At 39.6% G+C, this 24,358-nt stretch overlaps 1 protein-coding gene across 2 annotated transcripts in view; it reads right to left on the bottom strand.

Annotated features, from left to right (window-relative positions):
- Mnat1 (MNAT1 component of CDK activating kinase) overlaps positions 1 to 19,360 on the bottom strand; it is a 120,275-nt gene extending 100,915 nt beyond the window's left edge. The window contains exon 1 of one of the 2 annotated variants that reach the window (XM_050153691.1): positions 19,149 to 19,360. In XM_050153691.1, the coding sequence (XP_050009648.1) occupies positions 19,149 to 19,237 (89 nt within the window). In that variant the 5' untranslated portion in view covers positions 19,238 to 19,360. The remainder of the gene's footprint in view (positions 1 to 19,148) is intronic. The other variant, XM_050153689.1, reaches the window with a different exon arrangement.
- Positions 19,361 to 24,358: the final 4,998 nt, after the last annotated feature.

Here is a 24,358-nt window from a genome sequence, read left to right as displayed (position 1 = left end):
TAAACCCTTTTTAAAAATGCTAAATGAGACAATAAATATAAAACCTTCAGTACCATTACTGTGACACAAACATTTCAGGAATAATAGTACTCTTCAAACCATCCTAGGATGTTCTATTTCCCTTCTTGTCCCAACTTTTTTAATAAATTTGTTACTTAAAAGGTTACAAAAACCCTGCACAGACATATCTTGAAAACGACTGCAATTTTCCCTTGTCTTTCTGAAGGTCACACTATTTATAAAGACCATGACAGAATTTTAATAAGCGAAGCTAGGCTTTTAAATCAACCAAAGAGGAGGCTGGGGAGCTGCTCAGCGGGTAAAGCACCTGCTGTGCAGTTGTGAGGACCTGAGTTCAGATCATGCCCATAAAAGTCAGCCGGCCATGGAGGCAGCAGCCCGGCAATCCAGTGTGTGGGAAGGAGAGACACAGGACTCCTAGAGAAAGCTGACTAGCTATAGCAGTTGAGTCGGCAAGCTATGAGCCCAATGAGACCCTGTCTCAATATATACAGTAGCGAGCAATGGCGACACTCAGCATCAACATCAAGCATCCATGTAACACACAGCAGCACAAACATCTGGGTCCCTCCTCATGCAAGCACATGACACACGTATACACACACACCACACAGTATTAAACATCATTGTCCCTGCCTTCAAGATGACTAGGAAAACCTAAAGTGATGAAATTGCTGCTTAGCTTTTATTTACTTCCCCAATTTAGATAATTTAAATCTCTTCAAATTGAGCTGCAAGTTGGGCTGAATCCTCCCTACCAATATAGGTTACCTAAGAGAGAGTCCATAGGGATAACCAGTTCGTAGTGGAGGAAACACTGGTCCAGACAGAGCACATATGTCAGACTACGCTTTGTGGAGGAATGATTTGCAGCTTCCAGAAACTCATAAAACTGAAGTTACAAATCCACGAAGCACAGGGTTACTTGTAAATATTACCGTGACATGCTCTTTTCCTCACCTTCCAAAACAGAGCGCAGGTTATACTGCATTTCCAATCTAAACGTGCACTGTTAACACCTCCAGAAGCATATGGAAACCATTGCCCTCATCTGTTGCTGTATTTTAAATGTTCATCTAAAAGAAACAATGCTCTGAACAACCTACACATTAACACAGAAGCTTGGAAACTTGGTTTACTTAGAAACAGTTTTTACTACTGAACATATTTCCTTCATATTACCTTACTACTTTTTAATTTTTCAAGGCAAGGAAAGTTAAAATAGGGTCCCTCATACTATAGCACAGAATGACCCGGAACTCACTAACATAGTGAGTGTAGCCCAGGCTTAAACTTACATCTTCCGGTCCCAGCTTCAAGTGCTAAGATCACAGGCATAAGCCTTGCCCACTTTTCTCATTTTGTTTTTGGTTTATTTTTTGTTGGTAGCCTGAGATTAAACCTAGGGCCTTGTTCATGGTAGGCAATCACTCTACCAACTGAGCTATATTCTCAGCCCTCCTAGTTCTTACAGAATATTTATTCTTAGCTGTGTGTTGGTGGCACAAGCCTTCAATTCCAGCACTCAGAGGCAGAGGCAGGCAGATCTCTTGTGAGTTTGAGGCCAGTCTGAGCTACAGAGTGAGTTTCAGGACAGCCAGGGCTACACAGAGAAACCTGCCTCAAAAAGCAAAAACGAGCAAAAAAGATTGTCTATTCTCTCATGTTGTTTCAAGTTTTCAATTATATATGAAGTTCTAACAAATATCTACTCAGGTCATTGTTTTTAATAATAAGATTATTAAACTATATTAATAAAAGTCCCATGGAATAAATCTAAAATCATATAATAATTAGCATTAAATATTCACTCACCTACTGTTTGTCCTATATATGAGCATTTCTCAAAAAGATTTTGGGAAACGAGGCACTGAAAATGAGAGGAAGAGGAAGTAGTATGGATTATTTAAGCGATGAACTCCTGTTATATTAATTACATTGTCTTCTTAGAATATTATCAGGCTAAAGTAATGTATCTGCCATACAGGCATAAGGACCTGTGTGGTTTGTATGCCCAACACCCATGTGCCAAAAGAAGCAAAGGCAAGCAAGGTTTACTAGTCAGCCAATCTAGCCAATCAGGAAGCACCGGGTTCAAGAACACTCAGTCTCAAAACACAGAGCGATTAAGGAAGATATTTGACATCAGCCTCTGATCTCCACAGAATGCGCATTCATTTACATACATACACACTCATACTACAGTTAAAACTAAAATTAAGAAATTAAAAAATAGGTCGGGCGGTGGTGGCTCACGCCTTTAATCCCAGCACTTGGGAGGCAGAGGCAGCCAGATCTCTGTGAGTTCAAGACCAGCCTGGTCTACAAGAGCTAGTTCCAGGACAGGAACCAAAAAGCTACAAAGAAACCCTGTCTCGAAAATCCAAAAAGAAAGAAAGAAGGAAGGAAGGAAGGGAGGGAGGGAGGGAGGGAGGGAGGGAGGAAGGAAGGAAGGAAGGAAGGAAGGAAGGAAGGAAGGAAATTAAAAAATAGGGTCAATAAGATAGCTCAGCAGTTAAAGGGTGCTAGCTGCCTAACAATGACCTGAGTTCAACCCTGAAATCCATGTGATTGGAGGAGAAAACCAATTCTTACAGATTGTCCTCTGACCTCCACATGTATGCATGGGACATGTGCATTCACCCATACTCAAACACACAACTAATATGAAAAGTTTAAGATAATAAAACCAAAAATTAGAATATTAAATCCATTTTTTAAAAGCATTTAAGTTATCCTTTTACTTTTACATGTTAGGATTCTATATTTTTTCAGACTACAAGTCTAAATTTTGGAGACAGATTTTAAGAATTGTACACTTAATTAAGGCTACCTCCAATCTCTCCTAGAATCATAATCCCATTAAAAATTAAAAGTTCAGCTGGGCATGGTAGCACACAACTTTAGTTCCAGCATTTGGGAGGTAGAGGCAAGCAGATCTACATGAGTTCGAGGCCAGCTGGTCTATAAAATGAGTTCCAGGACAGCCAGGGCTACACAGAGAAACCCTGTCATAAAAAAAGAAAAAAAGGAAAAAAGAAAGAAAGAAAATAGAAAAAAAAAAGCAAAAGTTCAAAACCGAACAAAACTCAGTGTTTAGATCAGCAAGATATTCAGAGAAATCAGAAACAGCAGCCTTGAGCAACAAAATCCTGACTGTATCTTTTTCCATTATCATTTTAGGAAATCACCGCAGTTCCTAACTGTTTAAACATCTTGTGGCCATTATCTTCTCCAGTACTGGAGAAGCACCAGCCTGCTAGGTCACGTTCCAAACTCTGCCTAAGTCTGAGCCAGAGCTGCCAATTCTTTACCCCTTGGTGTCCCCTTTGATCTGGATGATCAGATCCCTGTCACAATTTATACTTCATTCTCTAATTATAGTTCACTCCTAATTACCTCTTTCTATAACCGCCTGGGATACTATTTCACCGACCATGGCTGCTAATTGATTTGCTTGTTCATCTACCTATATCTCATCAGCCCTATTCCAGAAAGACTTTTACTAAATCTTCAAATTTTCCATTTTTCGCATAACTACCAAAATTCCAAATGTGATCAGGGAATGGTGGCATATATCTGTAAATCTAGCATCTAGGAAGCTGAGGCAACATAACTGCCAAGAGTTTGAGTCAAGCCTGGGCTATATAAAAAGACCTAACCAAACGTGACAAACCATGGCACACTATTCCTTAGTCTCGGAGTTCTGATCAGCACATCTCAACCACCTCCTAAATCCGTCTCAAATCTTCCCTCTCAGCAGTTCATGTCCTCCTCACACTCGACATAAAGCAAGTGGCCAAGAGTCTGGGTTCCAAAGGAACCAGACCATTAACTCCTAACCTCTTGTGATAAGCTTTATCTATTTACTAGCCTGCTGGACAGCTGGCAGACAGGGTAGAGTTAAAAGACAATTAGCTCTGCTACCTGACAGACTGACAACAGAGCTTCCCTAGCAAAGGGCCATGTGACTTCAGCCACAAATGTAACGTTGTAAATGAGGGAAAAGAGAGCGTCACACTTCAGACTAATGGGTGCTCTAGGCAAGGAGGCTTTCCACAACACTGGACAACGTAAGTGTTTGCTGTTTGTTCTCTATTTTGGACTTCAAGATTATTGCTATTAATGATATTATATGTAAATATTCATTTAATATATATACAGTAGTTCTGTATGCATGGTATGACACAACTATTATGTTAGACTAAAAGAATAAGTTGGGTATCACTGCATTAAAAGGCAAGTCTTTGAATATAATAGTGTCTATAACTACAAAGTAATTATTGGCCACACCAAGTGACAAGTTGAGAATCATAACTCACCAACACCTGCATTAAATGTAAAGGCAGACAGTCAACAGTTGCCACTGACAGATAAGCCCATGTGACTGCATCTCTCGGCGCTTAAGTCAAACTAGTTTACATGCAGCAGAGCAGCTTCCTAAGGAGCCATCTCTAAAGCACTTTTTGTTTTGACAATAAGCAATTCCAACATTTTTCCCATCACTGTGGCTCTGAAAGGTATGTTAAAATGTTATGCTTTACTGGATGGATTAATATGAACTTATTAAACTATGCTTACATTAATACTGCTTCCTGGTCATTGTGTTTCTAAATTACAGATAATGATAGGTTTAGAAAAATGACTGCTCAATTACAACTCACTGTAAATTCTGAGTTTTCACTACTTGATCATTAAATGACATATGAAAGCACAAGATACAATGAACACATTAATAAATTGGGAGTTTGCCAAGTAATGTTGAAGCCAGACAGCATTAAGTCCCTATCATTAAGTCTCAGTGGATTCCAACATACAAAATGCTTTAGACCAGAGATTTTGACCAATCACTTAATGCCTTGGTAACCTGGTTTATTCATCTATAAAATAAAAGCATGGAATGGAAACTCTCTGAGATCTCTTCCAACACAAAAAGCTAAGAAATTAAAATATCTATTCATACTGGAAAATAAGAAGCTCATTCATAATTTCAAATGATATGGGTTGTAGCTCAGCAACACAGTGATGGCCATTTCATCCACACACTAACAAGACAAGCGATGAACAAACAAATGTGCTTGTCAAACCTCAAAAGAGAATCTGCTTCAAAACTAACAAAAATTGCACGGCCTAACTCCTTAGATATGAGTTTCTTAACTTCATGAATTTTGTTTAACTGGGGGGAGGTGAGGCCAACTCTGAATTTGTAAAATTCCAATACCATAAATCCTAAAAGCAAAAAAAAATCTGTAATCTTATCCATTAAAATAAATTGTGTCAGCCAGATAATTTATGGGAAGCCTTTGGGTTTTATGAAGTCTCTACAAAGTACTAAACTACCCCCTATACAGCAGCTGATAAATTCAATTGCAAACTGAGCTAATAAGAAAAAAACCACGTAGAGTTTTCTTTTCTCGGATCTTTTAGGTACCAATCCCCTCCTGCCCTGCTTGCACTGGAGCTTGAACTCAAGGCCTCATCCAAGCTGGGCAAGCACTGTACCTCTAAGCTGCTCCAAACTTTGTGTCTTCTTTAGCTTTGTATGTACATGATCTTGCACAGCTCAGTAAATTGTTCTGACCAAGTGAAGGTCATAATTTAATTTTTGATGAAGTACAAAAAAAGTATGTGAAATCCATATTTAAAACATACCATAATATATAGAACCATTTTACCATACAAAAGTGTCCGTTCCTTAAGACTTTTTCCATCATCCTGTCTTGCTAATCCATTTGAAGCTACTAAAACCCTTTAGACACTATTGAAGAAAGCACTTTTCAAAAGTCATGAAGATGAGACTTACATGTTCAGATGTAGAACATGTGGACACCTGTGTATCTGTGTGTGTGTGTGTGTGTGTGTGAGAGAGAGAGAGAGAGAGAGAGAGAGAGAGAGAGAGAGAGAGAGAGAGAGAGCGCGCATTACTGGTGTTTAAAACTAGGGTCTTATGGCATTCCACATACAGCTATATATAGGCTCAATCCTTGTTTATTAACCTTTTAAAAATCATTTTAAATCTTTATTAATTTATTTGTACGTGTGTGCAGGTATGAATGTAGGCTCACATATATGCCATGGCATGGCACAAGTGTGGAACAAGTTTCTTGGGTTGCTTCTCTCCTTCCACCTGAAGGTTCAGGGGATCAAACTCAGATTATCAGGCTCAGAGGATAGAACCCTTCCCCACTGAGCAATTCTGCCAGGGCTCAGTTTTAACTTTTTAGTTTGAGACATAATTTAAGTAAGCTACCCAGATTGATCTTGAACTTACTCTGCATCCTAGGCAAGGCTTAAATTTATGATTCTCCTGCCTCAGTTTCCCAAGTAGCTAAGATGACAGGCCTGCAGCACCAGGCCCAACTAAAACAAACTTTGCTCTCCGGAACTTCAAGTTACTGGCTCAAATTACAGTGGCGATCTGCTTTGTGGAGAGGGAAATGGATGGCTCTAACAGGGAAAGAAAAGACACTTAAGACAAATAGAATCAATAGAAATACAGGAAAATGGAAAACATAAATGTGTTTTAAAAAACACAATGTATGGGGTCAGGCATGGTGGTACCTTTAATCCCAGCACCCAGATGGATTTCTATAAGTTCAAGGCTAGCCAAGGCTATATGATGAGATCCTGATAGGAGTTCATAAACTAGATAATCTTATCCCAGTCAAAAAAGAATTGTTAACTTCCACAAAAAATATAGGTTAAAAATGCACATAAAACTATAAACAAGATATAATAAAGGAAAACAACTATAAAATTTTTACTAAGAGTGATACTTAATAACCAAAGAGTTCTAATACTCAGGACAAAAGATAAGATCATCTGTAATGCTAAATTCATTTGACACTAATAGTACTCACTAAAGTATATACAAGGAAAACACAACCTTACACAGACATTTACCCCTGGCTGGCTCAGTGTTAGAGAGAGCACATACACAGCATATACAAGGTTCAATTTCCAGTGATAAAGAAGAAAAAAACCCACAAAATAAAAGTTTTGTTTCAACTATCTGACAACACCTAAATCCACTAAGTATCAAAATAAAATATATTATGCTTGATATGATAGTTAACATTCTGTTAAATCTTTAAAAAAATAAAGACTTTTGGCCAGAGATATAATTCAGCAACTAAGAGCACCTATGCTGAGCTTGGTGACCGAAGCTCAAGAACTGCAGGTTATGAACTGACCTTCGCACACATACATATGCACAAACACGAAATTAATTCATCCATGAATTAAACAATTTATAAACCTGAAAAAGAGACCATCTTAAAGCAGGAGGCACTAACTCTCTTCCTCAGTTAGTAAAGTGATTAGTTTTTACTCAGAAATCTGTTCCTCTTTGTGTGTATGTGTGTCTGTCTGTGTCTGTGCATCTGTCCATGTGACTGTGTATCTATCTGTATGTCTGTGTATATATCTCTATGTGTCTGTGTGTTTATGGGTGTGCTTGTGTGTGTATACGTTTGTCTGTCTGTCTGTCTAGTGTTGGTGTCGGAGAACAAACCCAGAACATATCAGTCAAGTGCTGTTACACTGAGCTATATAGCTCCAACCCCAAAGAGTTCCTACTTCAGGTTTATTCTGAAAGGTTTGACTTCGATGAAACTCAAACTTGTATTTGGTACTAGGATATGAAGGTCAATCAAACAACAGGGCACCCCAGAGGACAATCTGAAGAGGACTATTCCTAGAATCTAGTGTGTGGAAAGCTTTTGTACAGGGAATCTTTCCCACTCTTAAAATACACTTAGCTTCATTGTCTAAATTAAGTAAGGAGATCATGAGGCACAATCTATGCCCAGAAAAGTAACATACACATTATACCAAGAACTACGTTCATCTAGCAAGTCTCACAACCAAATTGTGCAAATGTCTGGCCATTTTCCATTTGTTTTGGTATGGAAACACCAAGACTGCCATGATGAAAATCAATAATGCACCTGGTCCTGGTAAGGCCACAAGAGGCTGAGTCACTGTGTGGAAGCCATTTTCTTTGGAAAAAGAACCGAGTCTGGTACTAGGTGGGTGCACAATGTACTTTCTTCCAGCCATGAAAGTCTTTTTTCCTTTTCCTGCTTTCCAGCTGCCCAAAATATAGATCCCCTGGTGACTGAAATATGACACTTCCACAGAAATGAGGGAGGTGTGTCAGGTGCTTACCAACAACAGCCATCACACAATTCCTTTCCCAATAGAGCGTTCCTACTCAGAGAGTTAAACAATTTCAAGCTAAAAATGTATTTATTTGCTTCACATTGGAAACTTGCTATGAAATACAAAGACACCAGATAACAGAAGAATCAGTTAACAGTAACAGAGCTTTTGAGAAACCCCAAGTGTAGCCAAAGTGTCTGGGGGGGGGGGGTGGAGGTGAAACAGCACTTTCATAAGTCGCTGCGGAGCAATTCAGGAAGAGCTAGCCAAAGTATGGCTGCCTACGTTTGTACCACAGGAAAAGCATCAGCCCTTGTAAGAAACATACAGTAGCAAATGGATCCTCGGGATCCAGAACTGAAGAAAAGAAAGGCAAAGGTGCACTCTGACTCCATCTCTGCAGATTTCAAACTAATATAGTCATACCATTTCATTAATGCCTAAGTTTATAAAACCCATTTACAATACATTATTCAACCATACAAAAACTGTGTGCAGTTTTAATCAAACTGAAACATTTCAGTTTCTCTCACAGTATCTGAACAAAGAAAGTGGTTTCAATTTTTGGCTTTGGTTTTGATTTTAAAACAGAGTCTGGCTACAATGCTCAGGCTGGCCTCACACTTATAACCTCTAGTCTCAGCATACCAAGGGTTACAATTAGAAGCACGCACCACTGTGAGTGCCTCTCGATTTTTATTACTTAAATAATATCTAACTAGAATATTTATTTCCTTCAAAATAACATTATAATCTTCTAATAAAATTTAAGTAAGTAGAGGCTGCTCTTGGAGTAATAAAAATATTTTCTTTTTATAGAAGAATATAAAAATTTGAGCTAAAAAGAGATGATTTTATCATTCAGTCACTGATTAGAAAACTGTTATGCATAAAGCCGCATTACTTAAAATTCTAATATACTTAAATTGTGCCTGATTATACAGCCAAGATTTAAGGATACCTGCAATAAATCATTTTATCTTGATAGAAAGAATTTTTTTTTTTGGCTCTTTTTCAAGGCAGGGTCTGTCTGTATAACCGTGGTTGTTCTGGAACGCCTCTCTATAGACCAAACTGGCCTCGAACTCAGAGATCCACTGGGATTAAAGGCATTTGCCACCTTACCCAGTTTATAATAAAAATATTTTTTAAAAAGGCTGGTGTTGGGAGCTGGGTACCTGAACCAGGTCTACTGCTTGCCTTGGCTTGATCCACACGGAGACTTTAACACTATAGAAAGTATCTCTTGAAAACTGGTGTGTGACCCCCTTCAAGAAACCCTCTTTGAATTGTGCCCTCTGCACTAAGAACTGCTGAAATTCACCGTGAACATGAAGCTTGTTTTTTTTTTTTTTTTTTTTTTTTTGGTTTTTCAAGACAGGGTTTCTCTGTAGCTTTCGAGCCTGTCCTGGAACTAGTTCTTGTAGACCAGGCTGGACTCGAACTCACAGAGATCTGGCTGCCTCTGCCTCCCTAGTGCTGGGATTAAAGGCGTGAGTGACCACCACCAGGTGAAGCTTGCTTTTTATGCTTGATCTCAACTTTAGTCACTCCCGCTGAGTACAGACCTACTCACCCTTGTCTGCGTTCATCCCTAAATTTCTGTGCATGCCAGAATCTAAATATAGCACTGTTAAAGCAACAACAGAAAGCCTGGAAGGCAAAGGAGGGAGTATGAGTTTCTGTTCTGCTGCTCTGACAAAACATCCTGACCTAAACAACAAAACAAACAAAGCCTCAGGGAGAAAGGTGGCTTGGTTCAGTATGGTTTGGGTTTTGGTTTACTATTCCAGAGGAAAAGAGTTCGTGGAGGGGAAGGCATTGACCAGCAGGGAAGTCACAGTATCAGGAGCAGAAACTGGCTGGTCACATTGCATTCCCATTCAGGAAGCAGAGCAGCAACAAGAAGTAGGTCCAGGCTAAGAAACCTCAAATCCCTTCCCTGTGGTCTACTTCTGCCTGAAAGGCACCACTCCTAAAGACTCCACAGTTGCCGTCGTCGGGTGGTGGTGGCAGAAGCAGGCAGATCTCTATGAGTTCAAGGCCAGCCTGGTCTATAGAGTTAGTTCCAGGACAGCCAGGGTTACACTGAGTAACCCTGTTATACTTTTACGTATATACTTATACTTTCTAATCAAAGCATTAATAATCTTCAAAACTCCGAAAATGCAGAGTTGTGAAGTCCAATCCCAATAGATAATCTACAAAATGACTCCCAAATCTATAAACATTAAAACAATAGACTACCATGAAAAACTTAGAAAGAAGCAAATTCCTGAGAAAACGACAAGACAACATTATATACTATATATATATGCACACACACACACACACATATATATATATATATGTTAAAGGCATTAAATTTTTGAAGACCTTCCCTTAAAAAAAAAAAACACAGGCCCAGAAACTTGTATTGGCAGATTTCATTAAGTATTCAGAAAAGAAATAGCATCAATATTATATAAAATAAAATTTCAAAATATTTGGAGAAATTTTACTTCTTGTGCTAAGTAACCAATAACAACTTCCAGGTACATTTTCTATACAAACCCTTTCCCCATCTAAAAGACTCACTACCATATAACTGAATATGGCACTTCCAAGATAAGATTTTTATTTTTACTTTGTTTTGTTTTGTGGAACTCACTATGCAGACCAGCCTGGCCTCAAACTCACAGAGATTCACCTGACTCTACAGTGGTAGAACAGGTGCTTACACCCACACCCCAACTTCAGTGCCTAGAAAGAAAAACATAAACTCTGGAGCTTATCTATTCTTGGGACTCTTTCATGAAACACCATAGCAATAAATCTGCTTGGACCATGTTTTCATTAGTTCCTAGTTTATTATACAGTAACTTCTTCACATAACGTATGTTATAATTTCCATTCTCTTTTCAAATAATATAAAACCAAAACACATGAAATAAATAAGAAATGCAATGTACTTTCCAAGGAAAAGTTAGAAGCACTAAATTTACCCTAGTCATGATGATTGCTATCATCGACAGGGTTCCCACTATAGTGTATATGATTTTGCATTTAATTGCAGCACATTATATAGATTAGATTGTTTTTTGCAATTAACCTCCAAAAGGAATTAAACATTAATGAGTAACTGAAATATAAACAAGACATTCATAATCTAAATAATGCAGAAAAAACCTACTTCAAAATATATTTTAGGTTTTTAAAATATATTTAAATTACCTTAAGCAAGCATTCTTTTCTTTTCCTTCGTGAGACAAAGTCTTGCTATGTAATTCAGGATGGCCTACAATCTGCTATCCTCCTGCTTCAGCCTTCCCAGGGCTAAGATGACAGGTACAGGCCACCATGCCCAACTAAGGATACAAATCTTTTTGTCTTTAAAATGTTACTGGCACTGGGATGCAGCTCGGCTAACAGCCCTTGCCTGACATGCACAAACCCCTCAGCACCAGGTAAATGGGGTATGGTGGTGCATCCCTGAAATCTTAGCCCTAGACAGGTAGAGGCAAGAGGAAAACAAGTTCAAAATGTTCCATAGCTTCATGGTGAGTTCAGGGCTAAGCTGCCATTCCTAACACCATGTCTCAACAAATAAATTAGTTTTTAAAAACTATTGCCCAATATTTCCAATAAGGGCTGGGAAGATGGCTCAACAGCACAAGAAGAAGAAACTGAGTTCAAACTACCAGCACCCACATAAAAAGTGAGGCACAGCTACCTGCCCTAGGGAGAGAACACAGGACTGCTGGGACTGGACAGTCACCAGCCTTGCTTCAGATCAGCAAGAAACTCCATCTCAAGAGCACAAAGTGGAATGTGATAGAGCAAAATCCTTGTGTGTGCACAGGTGAGCACATGCACACACACACATATGTATGTATGTATGTATGTATGTATGTATATTTGCTTATTAGTGTCAAATGCAGCTCCCTTTGCCATCAATTTGGCATAAGGTAAATTCCATATAGATATGGAATTTGTATTTATTAACACCATATTCACTGATTTTTTTTATTTTTTAGGCATAACCCTGGCTTGTCCTGGAACTTGCTCTATAGACTAGGCTCATAAAAATTCACCTGCCTCTGCCACCCAAGTGCTGGGATTAAAGTTGATAAGCCACCAACACTCTTCAGCAATAATTTTTTTAGATTTATTTATTTTGTTATTTTATGTGCATGAGTGTTTGGTGTGCATGTTTGTCTGTACACCACATGCATATTGTGCCTGAGAGGGTGGTGAGAACTGAACACTGGTCCTTTGCAAGAACAACAAATGTCCTTATCCACTGAGCCAACTGTCCAGCCCCAGTAATCATTTTTAAAATAGCAATTAAACATGACCTACTTAGCAAAATCTGAAACAACACTAAAAATTGAGTATTGTTTGTTTAAAAACAACTTAGCTATAGCAACAAAGTAAATATTATTGGATTACTTATGAAGAAACTATATTGAATACTGGTAGATTTCAAAGCGTTTCTATTTAAATGGGATGAGTTGTTTACAAGTAAATCAGAGTTAATGTCAGACGCAGTTTGCTTCAGAGACCTGGAAGTAGAACAGCAGGCTCATAAAATATATATGAATCCACAGTGCAGAGACACTGCACCATATTGATGGAGCCCTCATTAATTTTCAATGATGTAGCCACTATATTTGTGTTCTAAAAAAAGGGAATATATATTCCATTTGCCTTCATCTCAAAGTAATTCTTGTTTTTTACATGTTTACTTAAATAAAAATCTAACACTCCAAAGCATTTCTACTGAAGTTCATTAAACTTTACATTGTCTTTTCCATTTATAGAGCATTCATATACATATTTGCACATATATAATATCTGTACACAAAGAATATCTCTTGATACACAACTTGAAATGAAATACAAAAAGTGAAGGTATTGAAATTACTTCTTCTCAAAAGTGATAAAATTCATTTAGCCTTCTTGTTATCTAATTATAATTATAAAATAAATACCGACACTGTTAGTATATCATATGCCAAGGATAAAGACGTGGCAAAATGCAGCAATAGCCCACAAAACCATGACTGAACATTTAAAGTTTTGGCCGTGTTTCTTTCTTAGTATCTAAATTAATATCCTAAAACAAAATGTAAAGAGAGAATTGTTCTAAGTAGATGAAACTTAATTTGATAATATAGTATTTTCCTCTTATGCTATTTTCATTTTAAACATAGAAAAGTACAGAATGCAACCTTCATAGAATCTTATTTAGCAAATATGATTAAAATTTAATTGAATAATCCCTATCAAATGTATACACAAAAGATTGGAATGGGCTTTCGTTTCCCTGTATGTCTGAAAAGAATGGTGGGTGTGGAGTATTAGCAAGATTGCGAAGACCCTACTAATTTCTAATTATCGGGTCTTCCAGCTTCCTGTCGCTTGTACGTTCGTACAAAGTTCCTTACTAAGCCACATCAGACTCTCCCAAGAGGCCCTCCCCTTCTCTTCCTCAGTGGCTGACTTACACCTCATTTATGCATTTGAAATCACCAAACATTTTGTTCCTTGGTGCTTACCTTCATCAGTTTAAGATGTATCCACTAATCAAAGGCCCTTTTCCTTTGGTTGCAAGATTTCAAGCTCGTGTTTCTGTTTCTTCTTTTTGGGTCTCACTAAATAGCCCTGGCTAGCCTGGAACTAGGTAGACCAGACTGGCCTCAAATTTACAGAGATCAGGTCATGTATGGTGGTGAATGCCTTTAATCCCAGAACTTGGGAGGCAGAGGCAGGTGGCTCTCTATCAGTTTGAGATCAGCACAGCCAAGACTACATTGAAAAAGAAAAGTCATAGAGATGCACCTGCCTCTGCCTCCCAAATTTTGCACCACACATGTCGTTTCTGTTTATTATTTCTTTAACAAATAGTTTTTTTTTTGGTTGTTTTTGTTTGTTTGTTTGTTTGTTTTACAAGTCAGGGTTTTTCAGTGTAACAGCTCTGGCTATCCCAGAATTCACTACTCTGTAGACCAGGAAGGCCTCAAACTCATAGATTCACCTGCCTCTGCCTTCCAATCCTGGGATTAAAGATGTGAGCCACCACTGCCTAGCAACAAATAGTACTTTATAACAAGTAGATTATTTAAAAGAATAACATAAAGCCACTTTCATGCCTCAATTAGAAATGTTTAAATGATTTTATTCTTTCTTTTTTTTTAATTTTATGTGCTTCAGTGTTTTGTGTGAATATCTGTGTGAGGATGTTGGATCCCCAGAACTGTGAGTTACAGACAGTTGTGAGCCATCATGTGGGTGCTAGAAACTGACCCTGGGTTCTCTGCTCTTAACCACTGAGCCATCTCTCCAGCTTGTCAATTACAAATTTTTATAACTAAATTTTCCTTGTAAAAATACAAGCTAATTTCCTCTGGGTCACTCAAAAGAGCTAAAAACACAGGGGTTATAGGTGGCAAGACAGAAACCATGCCTGCCATTCTCTGTTATACAACAACCCTAGTAATGTTTAAAAACAATTTGAGCACAAAATTCACCTAGATAAGTAATATAAAGTATGGGTTTTCTCCCTACCTCACCCTGAGAAAAAATTGTAACAGGGACCGGAAGTTTGTATTTTAAATAGACATCCCAGATGATTCTTTAATATGAGGCAAGTCTAGGAATCAATGACCTGGCAATTTTATTGAGTGTACAAGAAAGCCTACAAAAAATATCAATTACTAAAGAGTAATAACTAATAACTTATTGGGTTTTTTTTGTCTTTGAAAATAGATTTAGCACAAACTATCTCCAGGCTTCTCGCTAAATTATTCTCATTCCATATACCATTTTAGGCTCCACTTGCTAAGTAAATTAGGAAGCAAATTGCCAGACTCCTAAACCTTAAACCTAACAAACCATTTTTTATTACATTTATTTACTTACTTGGGGGAAGAGAGTGTGTCTTGGAGATCAGAGAGTAACTTGCAGGAGTTGGATTTTCTACTCCCACTATGTAGGTCCCAGGGATCAAACTCAAGTCACCTGGTTTGATAGCAAGCACAATTACCCACTGAGCCATATTGCCAGTTCAAGAAACTATTTATTTTTTATGTAGAATATTGGCAATATCTCTTCATAGGTAAGAGTAAATTCTTAAATTTACTTAACTGTGCCTCAAGCAATCCCTCACAGCCTTAGAATGAATGACTAATTTTCACTAAACGTACACATTAAATAGCCAACCTAGGATGGAGAGTCAAGAAGGCTATCATAATACTTGTTAGATATACTTCATGCCCACCAAAGAAAGAAGTGATGAAAAAACCAATTTTATTTCTGTTTCTACTTGTAATCTAAAGGGCTAAGCAATTAATATGCCATTGTTTCGGGCTCTTACAGAATAAAATAATTTGCATATTAACCAATAATTCTTAAAATTTAACATAAAATTTCCTATTATCTGTTTGACTCTTAGGGCACAAATTTGATAACATGACTTCATAGAAAGGAAGTGCTGAGGACCACAGAAATGACTCAGTGGTTAACAGCACTGGATGTTCTTCCAGAGAACCCAGGTTCAATTCACAGAACCCACACAGTGGTCAACAACTGATGGAGGAAGGTCATTGGCTAATAAAGAAACTGGCTTGGCCCATTTTATTGGTTAGAACATAGGTGGGTGGAGAAAACAGAACAGAATGCTGGGAGGAAGAGGAAGTGAGCTCAGAGACTCCATAGCTCCTCTCTGAGACACACGCGATGAAGCTCCGACCCAGGATGGACGTAGGCTAGAATCTTCCCAGTAAGCACACCTTGGGGTGCTTACACACATTATTAGAAATGGGCTAGTCCAGGTGCGAGAGTCAGCATAGAAGAGGCTAGATAGAAATGGGCCAAGCAGTGTTTAAATGAATACAGTTTGTGTGTTGTTATTTCGGGCATAAGCTAGCCAGGCGGCCGGGGTGCTGGGGAAGCAGCCCCGCTGCTCCTATTACAACAAACAACTATCTCTAACTACAGTTCCAAGAGATCTGACTCCATATATACAGGTAAAACACGCGTATAAATAAATAAATAAACAAACAAACAAATAAATGTTCTAAAAGGTGTCCATAAGGCCAAATACCCTAGGATACCTTCTGTCACCAAAGTTCCCGCCTGCGTATGCCCCAATATCAGCACTCTGGAGGCCAACAGAGGAGGATCTTGAGTTTGAGGCCAGCCTAGGCTACCTAGTTAGTTCACAGCCAGCTGAGCTACAAAGCAAAATCCTGTCTCAAACAGGGTGGGGAGGGGAGAGAGGTGCTGGAGTTGGCTCAGTAGCTAAGAACACTTGCTGTGCAAGCACAAGGACCTGACTCAGATACCAGTACCCACAGAAAGAAGCTGGACATGGCCTTAGGCCCCTGTAGCCAGAGCACTAAGAGGGATAGTTAGCTAGCTTCAGGCTTAATGAGAAACCCTGTCTCAAAGGAATAAGGCAGAGAATGATACAGCAGGTCACTGGGCATCCTTTGGCCTCCATGTATATACATACTCACATAGGTGCACTTGCGCGTGCACACACACACACATTAGCACAAAGCTAATAATTCCAGCATTCAAATTAGGGCAGGAATATCAAGAATTCAAGGTTTGTCTAGCTACAAGACACATTCCTGGTAACATAGGCATATAGCACATAGGTTGAGATGTCTCAAAAAAAATTTTTTTAAGTAAAAAAAAGTACTAAAGAGACAGCCAAGAGCACACAAGCACTTGCTGCTCTTCCAGAAGACTTGGGTTCAATTCCTAGCATCACATGGCAACTCACAGCCATCTGCAGCTCCAGTCCCAGGGGATCTAATGTCTTCTTCTGCATGCACTTGGTGCATGGATACACATTGCAGGCAAACACCCATACACATAAAATAAATAAATAAAAGTCTTTAAAAGGCACATCAGTTATGCTTTACTGAATAGACGGAGATCAGTTGGTGAAGCTGTAATTCAGAATGCAGGAGTTCCTTGACCAGAGACCCATGGAGGATACCCATAAGTCTTCTAACAACTCCCAAGAATGAATGCCTTCTCCAAAGTTTTCTGCCCAAAGAGGGTGCTGTTTCCTAATTTGGGCACTACAATATAGTACTTAAAATAAATGAACACTACTTAATTAGTCTAACCAACAAATGTTTTAATTAGATATTACTCTGATAAAACTCAATATAATTAACAATTCAGATATAATACAAAGGACAGAAAAACACAGTAAACAAAGCCAAAGAGATTCAGCAAACAAAATTCAGACTCTTCAGCAGGACAACTCCATCACTAACTATTGGGTACAACAGAAAATAAAATGGGATAGCTATATCACAGACAGACAGGCAGACAGACACACACACACACACCCATGGGGGTGGGGGCATTTTGGGACTGGCAAAAAGAATGTTAAAAGCCAGAGATGGGGAGGAGTTCCATGAAATACTGTCATCTAGAAATGTCCCAGTTATTTCAATCTTTAGCACACAGCAGCAATAGACATCTGCCCTTCTACATCCCATCACAGAGGGGGTGTCTAGGTGATGGGATGGGGGAATAGCATCTTCAATGGTGCAGTCACTGGTGGAGTATTTGGAAAGAAGTTCAAAGGGAAAAGAAGGGGAATAAAGTAGGTAATGAAAGATATGATCTCAATACATTTTATATGTGTGTATACATATTTTATATATATACACAAATGTAAGTATATATACAAATATGTGTGTGTATTTCAAAGAAAAATTGCAGAGAAATTAAACAAAACTGCTCCAAAAACCTAATAGTCTGCCAGTCACAGTAGCACATGTCCAAAATTCCAGAACTTTTAGGCAGAAGAATTTAAAGTTCAAGGCCAGCCTGGACTACCAATTGAGGTCTAGTCTTTACAAGTACCTGATAATATACCAACAGTATCCCTCATTTCCATTGTTCGTGTATTCCAGTTGACTACATTTACTGTATTTTTAATCTTAAACCATTCAGTCAAGCTGCACTGTCTGAAGCAAAATAAAGGTGAATTGGGAAAAGGAACAGATTAAGGAAATTAACAATCCTATTATGGCAATTATAAATACTGTCCATTGTGCAATTCATGCCTAAAAACGTTGTTTATCACACTGTGATTTACCTTTCATAAGAAGACTGAAACTACAGGAATATACATGCTGAACATTTTATAGTACCTTTAACCTCAACCCACCTTTTACTAAACCACTTCACCATAAAACTCTGACTGACACTTTGACCAAATTCTGCACTTATGCAAAATACACAGGTCACTCTCCCTCCTTTCCCCATCAAGCAACCAAAATGCATTTACTTCCTAGAGCCACTTTCTGGGTTCTAGACTCTCAAGATCGACGGTGCTGGGAAGTCTCAGGATCATGTCCTATGCTGAGGGGAATGGTACCCACATAAACTCACCATGACATTGTTTATGGTAAAACGCTACAGTGACTGGAATATAATATGCACCCAATAAAAGCCAACCATTACCTATCTCCAAAATAACTGCCTAGAGTCTGTATTTCCTTTACACGATTAAGGTCCAACCGAATACATCAGGACTCATACACACACAGAGAAGGTTTTCCAATTAATCCATTCAATCAATAGCAACAGTATACACCCACAGTAACAACAACAACAACGTTTCGTAAGGAATTAAACACTCCAATCCCCCACACTTTCAGCCAGAAGTCTGGAGTCTAGTTAACAACACAAGGCATGGAAACGGTTGAGATTTTCACTGGTTGGAAAAGCAGGTGCCACAATCAAAGCTCCCAAGTTCAAAGTAGGCCAGAGACGCTCGGGGCAAGCGGCTACAGATCTTTTAAAAGAACAACTCCGCCTTTTTCCATTTCCCCCCTCGACGCAGAAACTAACCACACCCTTTATTCCCCCCGGAGTTGCCTCCTAGCGTCTCCCAGGACTGTCCTCCCACCCTAGGAATCCAGGGTCTCCAGGGTCTCCAGACTTACAAAGTGTGTCCGCACACGTTCACCATCAGCTTCAGCGAAGGGTTCCGGTATTTGGTGGTCTTACATCTGGGGCAGCCCTGATCGTCCATGGCGTCTCCTCAACTTTGGCTTTCCACCCCGACGCCGGATTCAGCCACTACCACCTACAGCTCCCCCCAGACCCGACGTCAAGCAGGATCCTACCAACAGGCACTTGGCCGGAATGGTCCTTCGTGAAAGAGCACCGGCTGGAAGCCAGGCGCCGCGACACAAACGTTCCGGGAGTGAGTTCTCAGATCCCGGCGCTACAGTTCCATCATAACCTTAGGTGAGGCAGCTCCGTATATTGGGGATTGGGAGAAGGGATGCTTTGAAATTATACACCCCTTGCCTAATGACACTTTACAAGGAAACCTCGTATTAGAAAGTTAAATTCTCGTGTGGTTTGAAAATGGCCACATGATTTCGAAGATTTAGGCTGGTGTACAGACTAGTTTTTTCTTTCAGGAAATTGGATAGTCTGTGCTGTATACGTCTTTATACTTGTGTAATCGAAACATAATTTGATTCACATATATAAAGACTAGAAAAATGCTAAGTGTGGTGGCTCACACCTATAATACAAGCACTTTTGAGGCTGAAGCAAGGAATTGCCTTGAGTTGGAGCCCACTCTAGGCTACATAGTGAATTCCTTACAGCCTGTGCTACATAGGGAGACTGTGTCTCCAAAAAATAAAACCAAACAAATAAGGCAAAATAATTGTTTAAGTTCATGAAAGCTATCTAAACACTCTTCTTTGCACCCCTAATGCAAATTCTTACTAAATGTCAGAATACTTGTATAAATAATATCTTGCACCTGTTCTGCACAGAGACCTTCCCCTCAAGACTGCCAGGCATGCTGAACTGCCAGGCACCTGGCTCTCATATATCTTACCCCAACAAAAGACTACATTTGTTTTCCAAAAATATTGAATAAAAGATTACTTTATAAATACAATTTGAGCTGGGTAGTGGTAACACACACTTTTAATCCCAGAACTGGAAAGACAGAGGCAGGTGGCTCTCTGAGTTGGAGGCCAGCCTGGTCTCCAGAGTGAGCTCCAGGACAGCCAAGGTTACACAGAGAAACTCTGCCGAAAGAAAGAAAGAAAGAAAGAAAGAAAGAAAGAAAGAAAGAAAGAAAGAAAGAAAGAGAAATGAGAAGGAAGGAAGGAAGAAGGGAAGAAGGGAGGGAAGGAAAAGAAATAATTCACATAACTTTTTTTCAACAATCCCAAAATCTGAGAGCCTGACTCTCTTTTTGGGAATAGTCAGTCTCATTCACTGCATCAACAGGAAGACTTAAAGCTCTACTAGACAATGAACTACACTTACTGTAAGGGACGCATCTTATTCATCTCTGAGGCACAGCTTTATTGATATTGAATGAATGAAGACAAAATGAATTAACAAATGACCAGCAAATAACAGTGAAATGTGGACATTTTAAAAGCCAGGCTTTTTTTTTTTTAACTTAAGCAGTCTTTAATGAAAGCTGTGTGTGAGATGCCCCTACTCCTGCATTTTCTCAGTTGGTTTTTCCTTGTATTTGCCTTCTCATTTCCTCCTTGTTGAGACCTGGCTTTCCTTTCCAGGATCTTTTTGTGGTCTTTGTCCAGCTTTAGCCTGGTGATAATGACCTTGCTGGGGTGGATGCCCACATGGACAGTTGTGCCATTAGCCTTCTTGTTGCACTCGTTCAATGTAGATGATATTCTTCCTGTACACTTGGACCACTTTGACAATCTGCTGGCCTTCGTAGTGCCCTCAGACAACCTGAACTTCATCATCCTTTCGAATGGGCATAGGTGGAACATGGTACTTCTGCCTCAGCTCTTTGGAAAGAGGTGAAGCCTTGCTTTTTCTCTGAATGTGAGAAGGTGCGTGGAAATGCCATTTGCGGTTCTTGCTTTGGTCAGAAGTCACAGATGGATTGAACTTTGTTTTGGCGGCTGTGATGCAGCAATCGCCACAAAAGGAAAGAGGCCATACATCTTTTGTAATTACCTCCATCGAACCGAAATTCTGTTTGAAGTGAATTTGTAGACAATGTTTTGTGGTTCTGTTTGTTTGCTTGCTTGTATGAGTTGTGGGTTTTTTAAAGTTTTTTTTATTAAAAGTGTGTGTGTGTGTGTGTGTGTGTGTGTGTGTGTGTTAATGTGCCACAGCATGTACGTGGTAGTCAGGGGACAACTAACAGGAGCTGTTTCTCTACTTCTACCTTATGGGTCCTGGAGATTGAACTCAGGTCATTAGGGTTGGTGACGAGTGCCTTTCTTTACTTCATATGCCATCTCACCAGCCCTGTTTTGTTTTGTTTTAATATTCTTTATTACTTATTTGAGAATTTCACACAATTTAGATCATATTCAACCCTCTCCCCCAACTCCTAGGTCCACCCTTACCACTCCCTTCCTACCCACTCAATTTCATGCTCTCTTCCTCTCCCTCCCTCCACCCCTCTTTCTATCCTCTTTTCCTCCCTTCCTCCCTCCCCACCATTGTCTCTCTCTTTATGCCCCCCCTTTCCAGGACAGTTTGTACTGGTCAACTACTCTTAGATTTGGGGCCTACCGTGAAGTATACCAATGATCCTCCATCAAAGAAAACTGACTCTTCCTTTCCCAAATGTTATCAAATGCCAATCTTTCCTCAGTTAAGAGTGGGACTGCTTGCCCACTTCTTTTTTTTTTTATGGTTTGGTTTTTGTTTTTGAGACAGGTTCTCACACTGGCCTGGAATATACTGTGTACTCCACAGTTAGAGGCTAACCTCTAACTCATGGCAGTCCTCCTGTCTCAGTATTCAGTGAGCACTATACTTGTCTCAGACAAGGTTTTTCAAATTAGCACATTACTTGAATATCAGCTGTGTCCAACCTCAGCATCTTACCTCTCTACAGAATTCTTTCCTCTTAATAAAAACATAGAAGAAACAGTCCCACTTCCTTTTAAAAACTGAACATAGAAGTCATCCATAGGTTGAAGAGAGAATTGGGGTTTCCATATGTTATGGACAGGGAAACATGACAAACGGCTACATATCACATTCCAAAGGAAGCAGGTTCTGATGGCTCAGGACTTGACATCAGTGTATAAACATCAGGGGCTCACTTTGTAAACTATATTCTCTCCTTGATCGTAATACTGTTCACTAATAAAAGTTAATCAAATCCAAGTTTTCTAAAGTAAGAAACATGAAAAGCCATGCTGGTCTGGAGGTCTGTCATCCTGCACTTCTGATTTGAAAAGAGCCACAGTAAACCTATCGCCAAAATGCAAACTCTCCCAAAAGTAAAGGTAACTTTAGGGTCTTTACATTTTAAAAGAGCAGGAAGCTTCTGGTGCATTAGTGTGGTCCCTGAGCCAGGAAAGACAGACAGTTTAGTCGATACTATGCTAAGATGCCATCCACTCAGCGGGCACTATTGCTTAGTAGCACCAGGAAAGTCTTTGAAAAAAGAGAACTTCTAACCGCACTGTAAAGTGAATTGCTCTTCTTTCCCTTCAAACCTTAAGATCAAGGGAAAGCAAACACTAAAACATGTAGAAGGAAACTGCTAGAAACATTTCCATTTGCCATGTAGGCAACGGCTAACAGAGAAGCCCAGAGACAACAGCTGACTTGGAACTCTGTCAGATACTACGCTCCTAGGCAACGGAAAATGCTGTTTATAGATAGGAGCCACAGCACTAAGAAAACTGGGTAGAAATAATGGCTTACTTACTTGCTAGTTACATGATAACTCAAGCATTGGCTTTCCCAATGACAAATTTAAGATAACACTTGTACAGACTGAATGAGATATTTCATTTAAAATGCTTAGCACTATACCTTTTAGGGTTTGACTATAAAACATGCTCTACTAGCTAAAGTGATCAGTGTTTGGTGCCCAGCTGGCAGCACTGTTGATTCTCATTCACAGTAATAATATAGTACCAGTAACATCAAAAAGAAGAAGCAGTGTAACTCATAAGAGAAGCATGACCTGCTTTCAAATCAGACAATTGTACTTGAGCCTAATTTTTTTTAGGCCCTTACCTCAGTTTCCTTCTCAGGTATATTATAATGATGAAATTGTACCATCGCTTGGGCTTACATGATGGACTCAAAACACTGCCTTGTAAACAGAAGGTGTGAAATGAACGCCATCATCACTGACAGAGAGGGCTCAGTCACACAGGACAGCAAGAAAGCTTTGAGGAGAAAAGTATTGACATCATCGGACTTCCCTTTCAAGTGGAAGCTCAATCTATGTTGGGGGAAGCAACAACAACAGCAACGATCTGTCAAGCTTCCTGCCTCTCTGAAGACAAGCTACCTGAACCAATTAAGTACAGGGCTGCTCTTGCCAAATCTGCCGTCCAAGTTTGGAAGGAATCTACCTTCCTAGGCACTGTTTTCTTAAATGCAGACTTTCTTCCTTGCCCCAGGGCTATATAGATGCTCATCAGGCTTTCCTTTTCAAGAGGGAGGGGGGAGCCTGGCTGTCTGGTCCCTTTGTTAGAGATAACATCTCTCCTCAATTCTTATGGAAAACAGTTCCTTCAGCGTGGCTTAAATGCTCCTACAGAGCCCATCCAGTAGGATGCAGGTCCTTAAACCTAAAAGTTGGCCTAAAACACTGAGCTAATCCAGCTCTGGAGTTTTTCAAACAGGCAGTAAGGAAAAGTAACAGTCTCTTTGATGATACTCAAAGAATTAACTGGGACTATAGGGAGCCATGAAACTTCCCTCCTGAAGAAAGCTCCTTTGGAAACTAGAGAATAGAACGGCAGATCTTAGTCTTTCCAGCTCCATTCCTGACCTTCACATTGTTCGGTATCTTTTAGGGTTTGACTATAAAACATGCTCTACTAGCTAAAGTGATCAGTGTTTAGTGCCCAGCTGGCAGCACTGTTGTTCTTTTTTTTAAAAAAAATGCTACAAGATCCCCGCGGCAGTAGGCAGCAGAAATGCTGTAGGTCCCAAAAGGTGGTGGCGGGCCATGTGGCGGCAGGCAGTGGGCCCCAGGCAGAGACGGCTGCTGGTCCCTGAGCAGTGGCTGGTCCCAGGCAGGGAGATGCATGTCGGGAGGGCAGAAGACAGAAACATGGATAGACACGACATGCAGGGTGAGGTTGAATGTTTATTAAGGGGGTTATGGAGGAGGAAGGGTGAAGGGGGGGGATAGAGAGAGAGGGAGGGA

Source organism: Alexandromys fortis, unplaced genomic scaffold, assembly GCF_014885135.2.
Source record: "Alexandromys fortis isolate MF-2015 unplaced genomic scaffold, M_Fortis_MF-2015_v1.1 scaffold_82, whole genome shotgun sequence".
Taxonomy (NCBI): domain Eukaryota; kingdom Metazoa; phylum Chordata; class Mammalia; order Rodentia; family Cricetidae; genus Alexandromys; species Alexandromys fortis.
The sequence above is the reverse complement of the archived record's forward strand: the minus strand, read 5'-3'. Positions and strand labels throughout refer to the sequence as shown.